A 12500-nucleotide genomic window follows, 5' to 3' on the forward strand; every position below is an offset into this window, starting at 1 on the left:
TGTGGGTATAAACTCTGTGGCGGTGGTGTGTAACGTGGCGATGGGCGTAGCGCTGGTGTCGCTGTGCATCTGGGCGTACGTCAAATACTCAGGAGAGTTCAGAGAGGTGGGCAGCTTCATCGACCGCGTGGCGGAAACCCTGTGGGAACAGGTGCGTAACACACACTTCCTCCTCTGATACACACACTTCCTCCTCTGATACACACACTTCCTCCTCTGATACACACACTTCCTCCTCTGATACACACACTTCCTCCTCTGATACACACACTGATCTGTGCTTTTCCTTCTGTCTGTGTTGCAACACTCTCCAGGTCTCATTTATAAGACTCTTATTCTGTAGTTTCCTCTCTTCTCCTCTCACCTGTAGCGCTCGTCCATTTTTTTTAATCCAAATTTATTCATTTAAATTTATGTGGTATATTATATATTTTTTATTTTTATATATATTTTTTATATTATTTTATTGTAAAAAGTATAGATACAAGTCAATAGCACTAACAATTTGTACATTTTCACCTTGTTATTGTTTCTATTATATTATTTAATCTGAATTTATTTTATTTATTATTGTTATTTTGTTTATTTTATACATATAAATATATTTATAATGTTATGTATATATTTATATTTTTATCTATTTATTTATTTAATTATTCTATTTATTTATTTTAACTCGTTTAATTTATTTTGAATATTTTTCTCCAGTAAACTTTCTATTGTTGTATATTTTATTAAATTATTTTATATGTTCAGATTGTTGTTGTTATTATTATTATTATTATTTGATATACTCGTATACATATATTTTTTTGATCATGTCAGATTAAGGTTATATTAGAAGTGCATAGAATTTAGATTTTATTTTTATTTTGAACTCTCCTGAAAAATCTTTCTAAAGCACATTTAAATTTTTGTATTGTAATTGGTTCTGTTATATTGCATATATTTAAATTTTTTATGTTGTACATTATATTAATTTTAATTAATTAATTTTTTGTTTTATAATATTTTATAGTAAAGGTGTCAATAGCACTAGCAATTTGTAAATTTTCACCTTGTTATTGTTTCTATTATATTATTTTATCGATTATTTTATTTAGTTTTGCGTTTTTCTCCAGTAAACTTTCTACTGTTGTATATTTTATTTAATTATTTGAATTATGCATTCAGATTTCATTATTATTATTTTATATGATTTATTAAAAATATTCCCTAGTAAACTTTCTAAGGCAGGCGTAAAGCACTAAACATTTTTAGAATTTCACTGTTTTTCTGTTATATTAAATATTTAATACTTTTTAAAATTTGATTTGTAATTTCTGTATTAATTTACACTGAGCTTCAAAACCAACAAATCCTTTTTTTTTTTATCATGTCATATTTTCATCTTAACTTTAAGAAAATTTAGTTTTCAAATGAACATGCAGTTGTTAGCAGTGTGTGTGTGTGTGTGTGTGTGTGTGTGTGTGTAACGTCTCTCTCTCTTCTCATTCATGCTCACACAGAGGACGCCGAGGAAGGTGAGACGTGACCTCTGCCCTCTAGTGGCCTCTGACCTCTTGATTTAAGTCACACGAGTGTGTGTGTGTGTGTGTGTGTGTGTGTGCGGCAGCGGTACTAACACTCATCCCTCGTTTTAGGTCTTTTCCAAACTTTTTGAAGTTGCCAGGAGCAAAGTGACGCTGAGCGCCCTGATGCCGACGCAGCGACAGAGACTGTCATCCAACAACAACGTCAAGAAGAGGAACTAGCCGTTTGCTAGCGTCACGTTTCGGAGAAACCAATGCGCCGTGAACGTACTCGACACGTTCACCCTCTTCAGTCCCACTCGGGCCGAGGATTCTGGGGGTTTTGCGGGGTCTTTCACCAGGTTTCCTCTTTCTCATGTCATTCCCACGCTGTATGTGTCAAGCGTTCGGCCTCCGGAAGAGGACCTCGTTGAGAACGCTGAATGATTTGTGTGTCTCTGCTGTACAGATGAACTTTCCTCGGCTTCGATCATTCCATCCAGATGTGTTTTCCTGTACAGATTAGGATTTTAAGCTGGTCACGTGTAGGGCATGTTGTGTGAGATCCGTGTGTTTTCTACACTCTTGTGTTGAAGCAGGAAAAGCGATGGTTTCATGTTAATCTGCAGGAATGCTTCGTGATTTCGTGTCCATGTTGGAGAGAAACACACACACACACACACACACACACACTTAGTTTTATACTGTCTTCATTCATGCCATCTGCCTTGAGCGTCATGATTCTGGAATGTTACATTGTTTTTCACTTATTGTTTCTTTAATTTATTTTTCAATTTGATTAAAATGAATCACTGTACATTTACGTGTCGATTGTGTTTGTGTTTGATAATGAGATTCACTTGAGGACAGTGTACATGTTTTAATAAACTGGACCGTTTTTTTATTTTTATTTGACATATTTAGATTTTAAATCTATTTTAATTTGTTTTTATTAAGTTATTATATATATTTTGTATTCTATTATTTTTATTATTGCTTCAAAAAGTTCATAAAGAGATCGTAAAACTATTCCATTAGAATTGAGCGGTTTAGTCCACATTTTTTGAAGAGACTCGATCGATTTATATGATGAACAGATTGAATTTAGGCTTAATTTGTTTGTCTTTCATGGTAGTAATTTTATTCACTTTTTTTTTCATTTTTAGGTGAACTATCCCTTTAAATGTATTTATTTATTTATTTAAAAAATTGTTTTGAATTGGAAATATTTGCATAATCCTGTGCATGATTCATGTAATTCATAAATGAATTTGACGAGAAAAGAAACACAGATCAACAATATGTTTTGCTAACATTCCCATTAAGTTATGAAATTGTTATTTTTGAATTCTCTCTGAACATCCCGTTTTTAAGTGTTTTAAAAAAAAATTCTTGGTTGATGATGAGAGATGATATTTGTTCAACCCCAACAATGTTTATGTGAACCATATAAACTGCAAAATAAAAATATTTATATTTTTTTCAACAGGTAGGAAATAGGATAGAATTGCACTGTTGATTGTAATTAAAACAAATTATTTAAATTATTTAAAAGTATACTCTGTTCAAAATTAAGAAAATTTTAGTAATTTTTATCAATCCTTCCGAAGCGTGTTTTTGTCTTACCCTGATTCACCATTATAAGTGTTTATTGCCCTTTCGGGATGGTTTTGGCGGAAAATTGCGTACATACGTCACTTGCACGTGTGTGTCTCGTCATATAACAACCCGTTTAAATAAACACTCAACAGAGGAGAGTCTGCTGGGGAAATATATATGTTTTGATTACTCGACAGGAGAGTAAGTGTTATATTGAACAGAAGAACTGTAATATGTCTCTCTAACGAAGTTCACTGTAAAGCTTTATGTTGTGAAGATTATTTCAGCAGTGCTGGAGTTTATCTTCAGGGAAGTATCGTGTCTATATTTGTAAAGTTTTGCTCTTCCGCCATTGTGTCTATTAATGGGTAAAACTACAGTATCTTGAGATCTTTTAGTCTAATCTGGTTATATCTGAAGCCTATAGTGAATGTTTTATGAGCAGAAGGATAATCTCTCTCTCTCTTTTAGTTATGAGAAAGAATCATATTCATCCGCACCGTCACTCAGAGCCGAAGCACAACCAGAACAATCTTCTTCCGCAAAAAAAAAAATGGATGCAGTTTTGTTTTTAAACCGCTAGAGGGCCAAAAGTTGCGTAATGTACCTTTAAAAAGACAAAAGTACTCTTTATTAATTTTACTTCATTTATTAGATTAATATATTTTTATTTTATACACAATCATATTATAATATATTTTTTAATTTATTTAAATATATTTATTTACTTGTTATTTTATTCGCCCCTGGTCTAAATGATATGCGTCCTCTTTCCTGCCAGAAGGGGGCGCTGTCACACCTTAGCTGATAAACTATAACCATTATTTATGCTGTTATGTTTTTCCATAACCACACCTTTTCATTGTTATCCGTAAACACGGATCATCTGCAAACTCATAAGATCATCCACACGGTCCTTACGCTGCAGAAACCAACGCTTTAGGAGATTAATCACATTTTCCATGAAAGTTAAAGCCACAGGTAGGATGTTATATAGTCTATAATAGCTATACAAAAAAAAATTATTCTGTTTTCTTTTCTCAAAATTATTAACTTAATCCCATTCCTTTGTGTTTTTTATCTCTTTAATAGATTTTGTTCACTTTTTAAATAAATGTATGGTCTTGTTCTACCTGTTTTTCATATTCTCCTTTTATAAAATATACATGATGTTCTTTCATACACTCAACACAATAGTGTGAAAATGTCCAAACATCAAGAAGAAAAACAAATGGGTGAGTATATTTGCATATCATTAGAGGTAGACGGTTAATTCGGGTTGATTTATGCCATTAACCCTCTGGGCTTCTTCGTAAATGGGTTACACTTAGCTTCCTCCCAATCAAAAACGGATGAAGCCTTAAAATGTAACTTTACTTTTTCCCAGGATAACCAATCAAATATTGTTTTGTTCTATAATATTTTCTGATTAGAATTTTTAGAATTTTTTATGATACTTTGCATTAATTATATAATTTTTATGAGCTATTTTTTCCATTAGAATTAATATATATGTTTTTATTTTATATTTATTTTTTAAAAAAAATCAATAAATGCAACATTTCACATCAAAATAGAGTGCCAGCCTAAAAAAAAAATGTTCAAGTCGAAGAGCGCCATCTAGTGGCTTTAAAAAATAGTTAAATGTGTGCAATGTCCTGTACCAGCCTGTTGGCTGCCTATAGCTTCCTATATAAATTCATAGAAAGGCTTTTTGATTCCTTTTGTTGTTTTAGACATGATTTCTCTATCTTATTCGTTTTTTTTTTATTTAGATATAGATTTTAGATATTCTAAAAGACTACTTTATTTTTTTAACAAATTTTTTTTAGATAAGTATCAGGTTTTGCATTATGATTAAAATCAAACTATAGCATTTGGTTAGAAAGGGAACACAATGCAAACATTTTTGTTACTCAGTATTTGATCATTCAAATAATTAAACAAAATAAGGGATGGTTAGTGATAATTCAAAACACTTTATACAGACATTTAGCAATAAATTGGTATTTTTTATTTATTTATTTTTGCATATTCTCAAAATTTGCTGTTGCAGTTTTACCAGTTAATCTCTCTCTCTCTAGCTCTCTCTCTCTCTCTGTGTGTGTGTGTGTGTGTGTGTGTGTGTGTGTGTGTGTGTGTGTGTGTGTGTGTGTGCATTTGAGCGAGATTTTTTTTTTCATTTATTGATTTTATTTTGCATATTCTACAAATTTGCTGTTGCAGTCTTGCCAGTATATCTGTGTATGTGTGTGTGTGTGTGTGTGTGTGTGTGTGTGTGTGTGGGGGGGTGGTCTTATTTGCACTCTTGATGTTTTAGAGTGTCACCCCTTCATTGCTGTACACTTTTTTTCTCCACAGTGGCTGATCTGTAGCTTGTACCACCAAAAGTTTCTCTGAGTTTTCCTATTTTTTCATATTTCCCATTCATTTCCTATGTCGCCCGTTTTTGACCGGGAGGAAGCTAAGTGTGACTATTTTTTTAGACCCTTTAACATTTCAGAATCATCTCCTTGATTTTTTTGTGTGTTCATATAATACAACAAAAGTCACCAAGTTTCACCCCCATCCGATGAAGCAAAAAAATTAAACAATTCAAAATGTAAACGTTTTCGGTCATTTTCGGACGAAGAAGCCCAGACTGGGAAAAACGTGCTGGTAATACTTTACAATAAGCGTTTCAGTATATATTTCAATATAACATTATATTCAATATATGAATTAATATTTATTGATGTTAGATAAAAAATAGCTGGTCATTGTTTGTTCATGTTAGTTCACAGTGCATTATTGATTTTAATAATGTATTAGTAGTTTAAATGTTGAAATTAATAATAACTAATAAATGCTGTATGTGCCTTATTATAAAGTGTTACCAAAATGCTTAATTTTGGTCAATTTACATCACTCATATTAAATCGTGAAATATGCATGAGATTAATGTGCTTTGATATTATTCGCTCTTCCCGTTTTGTCTCCCAAGAGTTGAGAGTGGTGTTGCTCGGAAGCCGTCAAACTGGGAAGACATCAGTGATCGACACTATACTGGGAACCAGTGCAACACACGAGCTGGTGAAGAGAGAGGGCTTTATTGATGGCAGGAGACTCAGACTGGTTGAGACCCCCGGCTGGTGGAAAACATTCAGTCTTAATGATTTATCAAACATCTGCAAACAGCAGCTGGCTCGCAGGATTGCTCTGACGTCACCGGGACCCCACGTGGTGTTGATCGTGATTCGGGCCGATCGCACGTTCACCGATTCCGATGGGAAGTTTCTGGAGGAATATGTGGAGCTGATGGGAGCGAATATCTGGCCTCACACACTCATAATCTTCACAAGAGGAGATTTGATCGAACGAGAACACATAGAGCAACGTGTTCAGGATCCGGGGTCAGCGCTCAAGCGACTCGTTGAAAAATGTGACGATAAATATCACGTTTTTAATAATTCAAACCGTCATGATCGAACACAAGTCACAGAGTTGCTCAAGAAAATCGAAGGTATTGTTGGGAAGAATAACGGCAGGCACTTTGACATTGACTTGGATAAAGTAAAGGAGGTTAATGAGCGCTGGGAGGAACTTCAGACGAGAGCGAGTGCTAGAAAACACGGAGTACAGAAGCAACGGTCGATAGTTAAAGGGAAAGGTACGGCGGTTTGAATTGAAAGACTGAGGCCCCGTCCACACTACTGCGTTTTCGTTTAAAAACGGAGACCTTTTGCTACGTTTGCATCTCCCGTCCAGACTAAAACGGAAAAAATGAAGACCTAAAACGGAGACGTTTAGAAACGCTGCAGCTCCGTTTTGCGTTTAGAATATCCGGAGGGCGTTTTAGGCTATGTTTACACGGAAACGATCTGAAGAGAAAACGCAAAAGTGGCGCAAAAAATCTGCGTGCATACGGTGACGCAAAAGTGTGTGAAATTCGATGTAGTATGCACTCCAGGCAGCTAGGTGGCAATGTGAAGCACTGCCACACAACAACACCAATATCTTAGAATATTTTGTACAACTGCCGAAAAGACTCTTTGTATGTTTTTCAGAGCTGCTAGGGCAACTTGAAGGTCCAACGTATGGAAATAATCTGACATGTTGGTTGCTATTTTCCTGTACTGGCACATGCATGTGACGTAAACGCGTACGCGACGAGAGCCACCGTGAGCACTGGTGGACGACGGTGGAGCGTTTTTAAGATTTCCACTCTGGAGGGTGGTTTCACTTTTTTGCGTTTTTAAGCCCCCAAAACGCCGTTGCCGTGTAAACGAAAGGCACATCCGATAAAATATTTTTACGTTTTCACCCGGAATCGTTCTCATGTAAACAGGGCCTTAGTGAAGACGGGACAAAACGGAGGACTTTAGAAACGATGACGCAGAGGCTCACGCTCGGCTCTATGATTGGGTGTCATCAGTCATGACGTATCCTTCCCTGATTCGTCAGCCACCCATCACATGTCAATCCGTTTCCTGTTTACACCGGCACGCGCATGCCCAGTGTTGGTGAATGGTCACGTGATCCGTGTTTTTAGGCGTTTTAATGTGGACGGAGATCAATTCAATGGGAACGCCGCGTTTTTAGAACGCCATGAGCGCAACGAGGCGCTGAACGTTTTTTTCACGCTGAAGCGCTGAGAGCTCGGCGTTTTCACTGGTTGCCGAGAGTTGAAGAGTGTTTAACTCTGGGTAAACGCAGCGCTCATCACTGTCACTTTTTACCCAGCCGTCCAATCACAGTGGAGGAGGGGCGGGGCTAATACCACACCGAGCAACTGTCACAACATTCTTTCTGTACAACAACATCAACCAGCAGAGCTAACCGAACAAAATGGATGAAAAATAAATTTTTAGTATGAAACAAATTATCTGCGTAATCAGTTACAAGTAAACTGTGCTGCGGATATTCTGTATCATAGCAACGAAACGACTCAACGGAAAAAACGCTGCGCTGCCAAAACGCTCTCATGCGCCCACAGCTAGGCGTCTTCAGCAGAGCGTCCAGCGTTTTCAGCTGGCTATCAACGCTTCGGTGGACACACGGCCTAATACGCAGATAAAACGCTGGTCTGGACGGAGATCGTATTCGTTTTAATTCTCCGATTTTAAATGAAAACGCAGTAGTGTGGACGGGGCCTGAATCATTTGCTTGGTTTATGTAATTGATAACTCACTTTGATGAGATAATAAATATATGAGCTAACAAAATATGTTCTAAGAATGTTTTACGTTTATGGAAATTATGAAAGTTGAAAATGATCGGTTATTTATAGAGTTGAGAAACTGGTGTTATAGCGACACCGGTGGCCGTTCAGTGGAACTGCAGCTCTTTCTGCTCGTGCTCGTGAACAGTAACACACACACACAAGAGACTGAACGTGATTCAAGACTCGATATACTCACGGAGAAGATCATTTAGTTCTTTACTTAGAAGTAAATAGAAGTTAGAAATACTGTTTCAGTGATAAACTTTTAATGAACATGAACCACTGCTGAGAGCGACGTTCAGATGAATATGTAAATATGTGCTGATATTCCTCTCAATAACAGAATAAACACACAGAAATGAGAAAGCAGAAGTTCAGAAAGCATCTGATCAAGTGATGTGTGTGTTTACAGCAGATCTGAGATCATCATGTCCACGGATGAGCTCAATATAATCATACGGTTATGATATATGATTATAAAGTATATTTGAGACTGTAGACTATATAGATCTGGCTATGAGAGACTATAGTTTGAATGAATCCATGACACACATTAACATTACAGTACAGAACGGCTCTTTCAGCTTATTATCCTGAACATTGTATAAGCATTCGTATTTAGAAGTAGTAGAGAAGTAGTTCAATTAGCTAACGAACGTTTGTTCATAACTTTTTGAGAGAACCAGTGATTGTATTGCATTTTAAACGTATGGAGATTTAAAAATAAAAATGTTTATATTTTGTGTTTTCATTTCAGCATATGTACATCTTCTTGAGGAGGTCAGAGTTGTTTTGCTGGGATGGATCCTCTCCGGAAAGAGCGCAGCCGGAAACACAATCTTGAATCGGGATGAATTTGACATCGGAGGAAGAACAGGCGAGGGAATAAGAGGCTTCGGAGACGTGGACGGACGGACGTTGACCGTTTTAGACACTCCGGGATGGTGGAAGTATTTTGCATCAGAATTTAACCCAGACTTTATTAGATCTGCCATTTTAAAAAATGTTTCCGAGTGTAAGAAATTCCCTCATGCCCTGTTGCTCGTGATTCCAGCCGATACATCATTTCAGGAAGAGCAAAAGCGAATCATTGAGGAAAACATGTCTATATTAGGAGAGGACGTCTGGAGACACACTATAGTTCTGTTCACGTGGGGTGACCGGTTTAAAGACGTCTCGATCGAGCAGCACATCGAGAGCGAAGGTGAAGCGCTTCAGTGGCTGATTGTGAAATGCAAGTACAGATATCATGTGTTCGACAACACAGACAAGAAGAATCGAGCTCAAGTCACAGAGCTGCTCCAGAAGATCGACGAGATGGCGGCAGAAAACAGTGTGTTTCGTCTCGACACACACAAATACACTGATCCGGAGAAAAGCCATCCGAGACAGGAGGATCCGATGATGACCGAGATCAGACTGGAGGATGTGTGTCACTTTCTGGACGACGGCTTTAAGAGAAAAGCTGAAGAGATTAGAAGGAAGATTGAAAACTTACGCGGGGATATCATGGAAGAACGTCTAAACTTTGATGAATGTAGCAAGGGTACTCCTCCTATCTGTAAGGTTTTACTCAATTTTGTGTTCTCTGATATACTTTATGATGTTTCTCTGGTTTATACAGTGTCGTACAAGTACTTGAATTTGACTTTTTGAAATTTAAGTCCTGAAAAACCCTTAAAAGCAGCCATTTTTATGAAGAAGAATTATTGAAAGACAATATATGGGAAAGTTATATTTAAAATTTTATTGATCAAACAATGTTTTCACACAAAATTAACTCTACAGTCCGTCTGATATACACTCACCTAAAGGATTATTAGAAACACCACACTAATACTGTGTTTGACCCCCTTTCGCCTTCAGAACTGCCTTAATTCTACGTGGCATTGATTCAACAAGGTGCTGAAAGCATTCTTTAGAAATGTTGGCCCATATTGATAGGATAGCATCTTGCAGTTGTCATGCACATCCAGGGCACGAAGCTCCCGTTCCACCACATCCCAAAGATGCTCTATTGGGTTGAGATCTGGTGACTGTGGGGGCCATTTTAGTACAGTGAACTCATTGTCATGTTCAAGAAACCAATTTGAAATGATTCGAGCTTTGTGACATGGTGCATTATCCTGCTGGAAGTAGCCATCAGAGGATGGGTACATGGTGGCCATAAAGGGATGGACATGGTCAGAAACAATGCTCAGGTAGGCCGTGGCATTTAAACGATGCCCAATTGGCACTAAGGGGCCTAAAGTGTGCCAGGAAAACATCCCCCACACCATTACACCACCACCACCAGCCTGCACAGTGGTAACAAGGCATGATGGTTCCATGTTCTCATTCTGTTTACGCCAAATTCTGACTCTAACATCTGAATGTCTCAGCAGAAATCGAGACTCATCAGACCAGGCAACATTTTTCCAGTCTTCAACTGTCCAGTTTTGGTGAGCTCTTGCAAATTGTAGCCTCTTTTTCCTATTTGTAGTGGAGATGAGTGGTACCCGGTGGGGTCTTCTGCTGTTGTAGCCCATCCGCCTCAAGGTTGTGTGTGTTGTGGCTTCACAAATGCTTTGCTGCATACCTCGGTTGTAACGAGTGGTTATTTCAGTCAAAGTTGCTCTTCTATCAGCTTGAATCAGTCGGCCCATTCTCCTCTGACCTCTAGCATCAACAAGGCATTTTCGCCCACAGGACTGCCGCATACTGGATGTTTTTCCCTTTTCACACCATTCTTTGTAAACCCTAGAAATGGTTGTGCGTGAAAATCCCAGTAACTGAGCAGATTGTGAAATACTCAGACCGGCCCGTCTGGCACCAACAACCATGCCACGCTCAAAATGGCTTAAATCACCTTTCTTTCCCATTCTGACATTCAGTTTGGAGTTCAGGAGATTGTCTTGACCAGGACCACACCCCTAAATGCATTGAAGCAACTGCCATGTGATTGGTTGATTAGATAATTGCATTAATGAGAAATTGAACAGGTGTTCCTAATAATCCTTTAGGTGAGTGTAGATATAGAGGCATTTCCCATGGCTATGAGTGTGATATTGATATCTTTCATTCTTCAGCTCAATCATATATCAATGGGAGAAAAAATCAGTTTGAATAAGGAAAGCGATATCTTTATCATAGTGTCCTTTCACTGGTTTCTGCTGCACTTTATTTGTACCATTTTGTTTTATTAGTTTTTTTTTATATGTATTTATTTTTATAATTTAAAAGATAATAAAGAAAGATATTGTTTGATAAATGAGATCTCTGATTGTAGTCCTTGAAAAAAACAAACAAGAAAAGCAGTGCTTGAAAGTCCTGGAATTTAATCAATTTTACATTGTCTGTATGAGTACGAACCCTGTTTATATGTTCAACATTTTGTTTTATTTGTAGTTGAGGATGAACTTCCTGATTCCCAGAAGGAAGTGATCATTCCAGCTCAACAGGACAACAGTACGTTTAACAGAATTACACTGAAAATGTACATTCTTGAGAAAAGATGAAACATGCTGAAAAGAGTTGAGAGTTATACAGCCTTATCGACGGCTAAAAACAGTGAAATAAGACAGAATATGTTTAGTAAATGTCGACACATGTGCAGTAAAGGATCGGGGATCATGATCCTGATCTCGAACAGTTTGTGGTGTAAACACTGATGACACGCTCAAATCTCTTTCAGTTCCTGAGCCGATTAAAACACTTCTGGAGAGAGAGTTCAGCCGATGGGAAAGTATCATCATAGAAGGCGTCCGGGAAAGTTTGCTGGATATTAAATCATCATTTGGTGAGTTATTCAACTATAATAGATCAACACCCAATGTATTATGTGTTTGTGTTCCACAGAGGAAAGTGCACTTCATAATTCATTTGTCCTGTGCTCATATTTCCAGAACTCTCTCCGGATGAGAAGCGGCAGATGACAGAGGACTCTGTGCAGAAGTGGCTCAAGAACTGCAGACATTATGTGGAACACACGGTGGATAAAATACGAGCTCCTTAATCAGGGATCTGAAGATCCAGTGTGTGTGTGTGTGTGTGTGTGTGTGTGTGTGTGTGTGTGTGTGTGTGTGTGTGTGAGAGAGAGAGAGAGAAAAGCCCTCGCTGCACAGAGAATCAAGGAGAAACAGCTCCACTTTTTGACATTCTGCCCCGATTATACAAACATCAGGGACTCTTTCTGTCCTCTTTTCACA

The 12500-nt window shown here is 37.4% G+C and overlaps 2 protein-coding genes across 4 annotated transcripts in view; both read left to right on the plus strand.

Annotated features, from left to right (window-relative positions):
• The window catches only part of zgc:158270 (uncharacterized protein LOC791213 homolog), a 39371-nt gene extending 37043 nt beyond the window's left edge, over positions 1-2328 (plus strand). The window contains exons 12-14 of one of the 2 annotated variants that reach the window (XM_056243028.1): positions 1-151; positions 1509-1523; positions 1644-2328. The exon at positions 1-151 is cut by the window's left edge and continues 281 nt beyond it. In XM_056243028.1, coding sequence (XP_056099003.1) covers positions 1-151; positions 1509-1523; positions 1644-1754 — 277 coding nt within the window. In that variant the 3' untranslated portion in view covers positions 1755-2328. The remainder of the gene's footprint in view (positions 152-1508; positions 1524-1643) is intronic. The other variant, XM_056243029.1, reaches the window with a different exon arrangement.
• A 1686-nt stretch (positions 2329-4014) lies between these two features.
• On the plus strand, positions 4015-12343 carry LOC130077707 (GTPase IMAP family member 8-like). 2 transcript variants are annotated; one of them, XM_056243027.1, is made up of 7 exons: positions 4015-4091; positions 4308-4345; positions 6094-6759; positions 9071-9874; positions 11701-11760; positions 11987-12091; positions 12198-12343. In XM_056243027.1, the coding sequence occupies exons 2-7, from the start codon at positions 4315-4317 to the stop codon at positions 12305-12307; spliced, it is 1776 nt and encodes a 591-aa protein (XP_056099002.1). In that variant the 5' UTR covers positions 4015-4091; positions 4308-4314; the 3' UTR covers positions 12308-12343. The 2 variants fall into 2 exon arrangements, with proteins under 2 accessions (XP_056099002.1, XP_056099001.1); XM_056243026.1 differs by lacking the exons at positions 4015-4091; positions 4308-4345 and having other exon boundaries at positions 6044-6759.
• Positions 12344-12500: the final 157 nt, after the last annotated feature.

Source organism: Rhinichthys klamathensis, unplaced genomic scaffold (assembly GCF_029890125.1).
Source record: "Rhinichthys klamathensis goyatoka isolate OS25496 unplaced genomic scaffold, OSU_Roscu_1.1 h1tg000769l_1, whole genome shotgun sequence".
NCBI lineage: Eukaryota > Metazoa > Chordata > Actinopteri > Cypriniformes > Leuciscidae > Rhinichthys > Rhinichthys klamathensis.

What these genes read in the sequence shown, in the direction of transcription:
- LOC130077707 (XM_056243026.1), top strand. Translation starts at nt 6,051, where the DNA reads ATGTGCTTTGATATTATTCGCTCTTCCCGTTTTGTCTCCCAAGAGTTG. An exon ending in GTCGATAGTTAAAGGGAAAG is followed by an intron (nt 6,760 to 9,070) that starts GTACGGCGGTTT and finishes TTTTCATTTCAG; the next exon opens with CATATGTACATCTTCTTGAG. An exon ending in TCCAGCTCAACAGGACAACA is followed by an intron (nt 11,761 to 11,986) that starts GTACGTTTAACA and finishes AATCTCTTTCAG; the next exon opens with TTCCTGAGCCGATTAAAACA.